The following is a 1,220-nucleotide window of genomic DNA, read 5'->3' on the forward strand; positions in this document are numbered from 1 at the left end:
CTGACCCCAGCTGACCTCAGGACCACCTGACCTCAGCTGACCTCAGGACCACCTGACCTCAGCTGACCTCAGGACCACCTGACCTCAGCTGACCTCAGGACCACCTGACCTCAGCTGACCTCAGGACTCAGCTGACCTCAGGACCACCTGACCTCAGCTGACCTCAGTCTTCTGTGTTTCAGAGTGAAGGACGTCACCAACAAGGAGGTTCTGGGCATCCTGGTGTCCTACAGAGTCAAGGTCAAGCTGGTGGTCTCTCGTGGAGGGTAAGACACACTTCCTGCTCTGCTGACATCACTTCCTGTAGTCAGTCTTTTCTCTGCTACATCTTTGTTCAGAGCTCAGTCTGGTTACAGTTTGTAAGGAGGTCAAACACAGAGGTCAGAGGTCATCACATTTAATGACCTGTTTACTGACCAGCAGCTGTGCTGTGTGTTTGACCTCTGACCTCTGTGTTTGACCTCTGACCTCCATCCAAACTATTAAACCACTTGTTTTTTCTTCAGAGACGTTTCTGTGGAGCTGCCCTTCATCCTGATGCATCCTAAACCTGTGGAGCAGCCGGTGTCCCGCCCCCAGTCAGGTGAGAGCAGCTCACACACACACAGGAGGCGGAGTCTGTTTCCATGGAAACCTCAGCTCCTCACCACATGTTTGTGTTTCAGCTGTGCCGGAGTCTGACCCCCCCATCGACACCAACCTGATCGAGTTCGACACAAAGTGAGTTCAGCAGCTCAGACTCACCAGAAAACTCATTAATGTTAACGAGCTGGTTGATTAGCCCGTCAACGAGCTGGTTGATTTAGCCCGTCAACGAGCTGGTTGATTAGCCTGTCAACGATCTGGTTGATTAGCCTGTTCACGAGCTGGTTGATTAGCCCGTCAACGAGCTGGTTGATTAGCCCGTCAACGAGCTGGTTAACGAGCTGGTTGATAGCCCGTCAACGAGCTGGTTGATTAGCCCGTTAACGAGCTTGTTGATTTAGCCCGTCAACGAGCTGGTTGATTTAGCCCGTCAATGAGCTGGTTGATTTAGCCCGTCAACGGGCTGGTTAACGAACTGGTTGATTAGCCCGTCAACGAGCTGGTCAACGAGCTGGTTGATTAGCCCGTCAACGAGCTGGTTGATTAGCCCGTCAACGAGCTGGTTGATTAGCCCGTCAACGAGCTGGTTGATTAGCCCGTCAACGAGCTGGTTAACGAGCTGGTTGATTAGCCCG

The 1,220-nt window shown here is 52.5% G+C and overlaps 1 protein-coding gene across 1 annotated transcript in view; it reads left to right on the top strand.

Annotated features, from left to right (window-relative positions):
- LOC106533651 (arrestin red cell isoform 1) overlaps nucleotides 1-720 on the top strand; it is a gene marked incomplete at its 3' end in the record, with an annotated part of 16,243 nt that extends 15,523 nt beyond the window's left edge. The window contains 3 exon segments of the mRNA XM_014030056.1: nucleotides 183-266; nucleotides 507-583; nucleotides 666-720. Coding sequence (XP_013885510.1) covers nucleotides 183-266; nucleotides 507-583; nucleotides 666-720 — 216 coding nt within the window.
- Nucleotides 721-1,220: the final 500 nt, after the last annotated feature.

The sequence above is a fragment of the Austrofundulus limnaeus genome, unplaced genomic scaffold (assembly GCF_001266775.1).
Source record: "Austrofundulus limnaeus strain Quisiro unplaced genomic scaffold, Austrofundulus_limnaeus-1.0 Scaffold991, whole genome shotgun sequence".
NCBI lineage: Eukaryota > Metazoa > Chordata > Actinopteri > Cyprinodontiformes > Rivulidae > Austrofundulus > Austrofundulus limnaeus.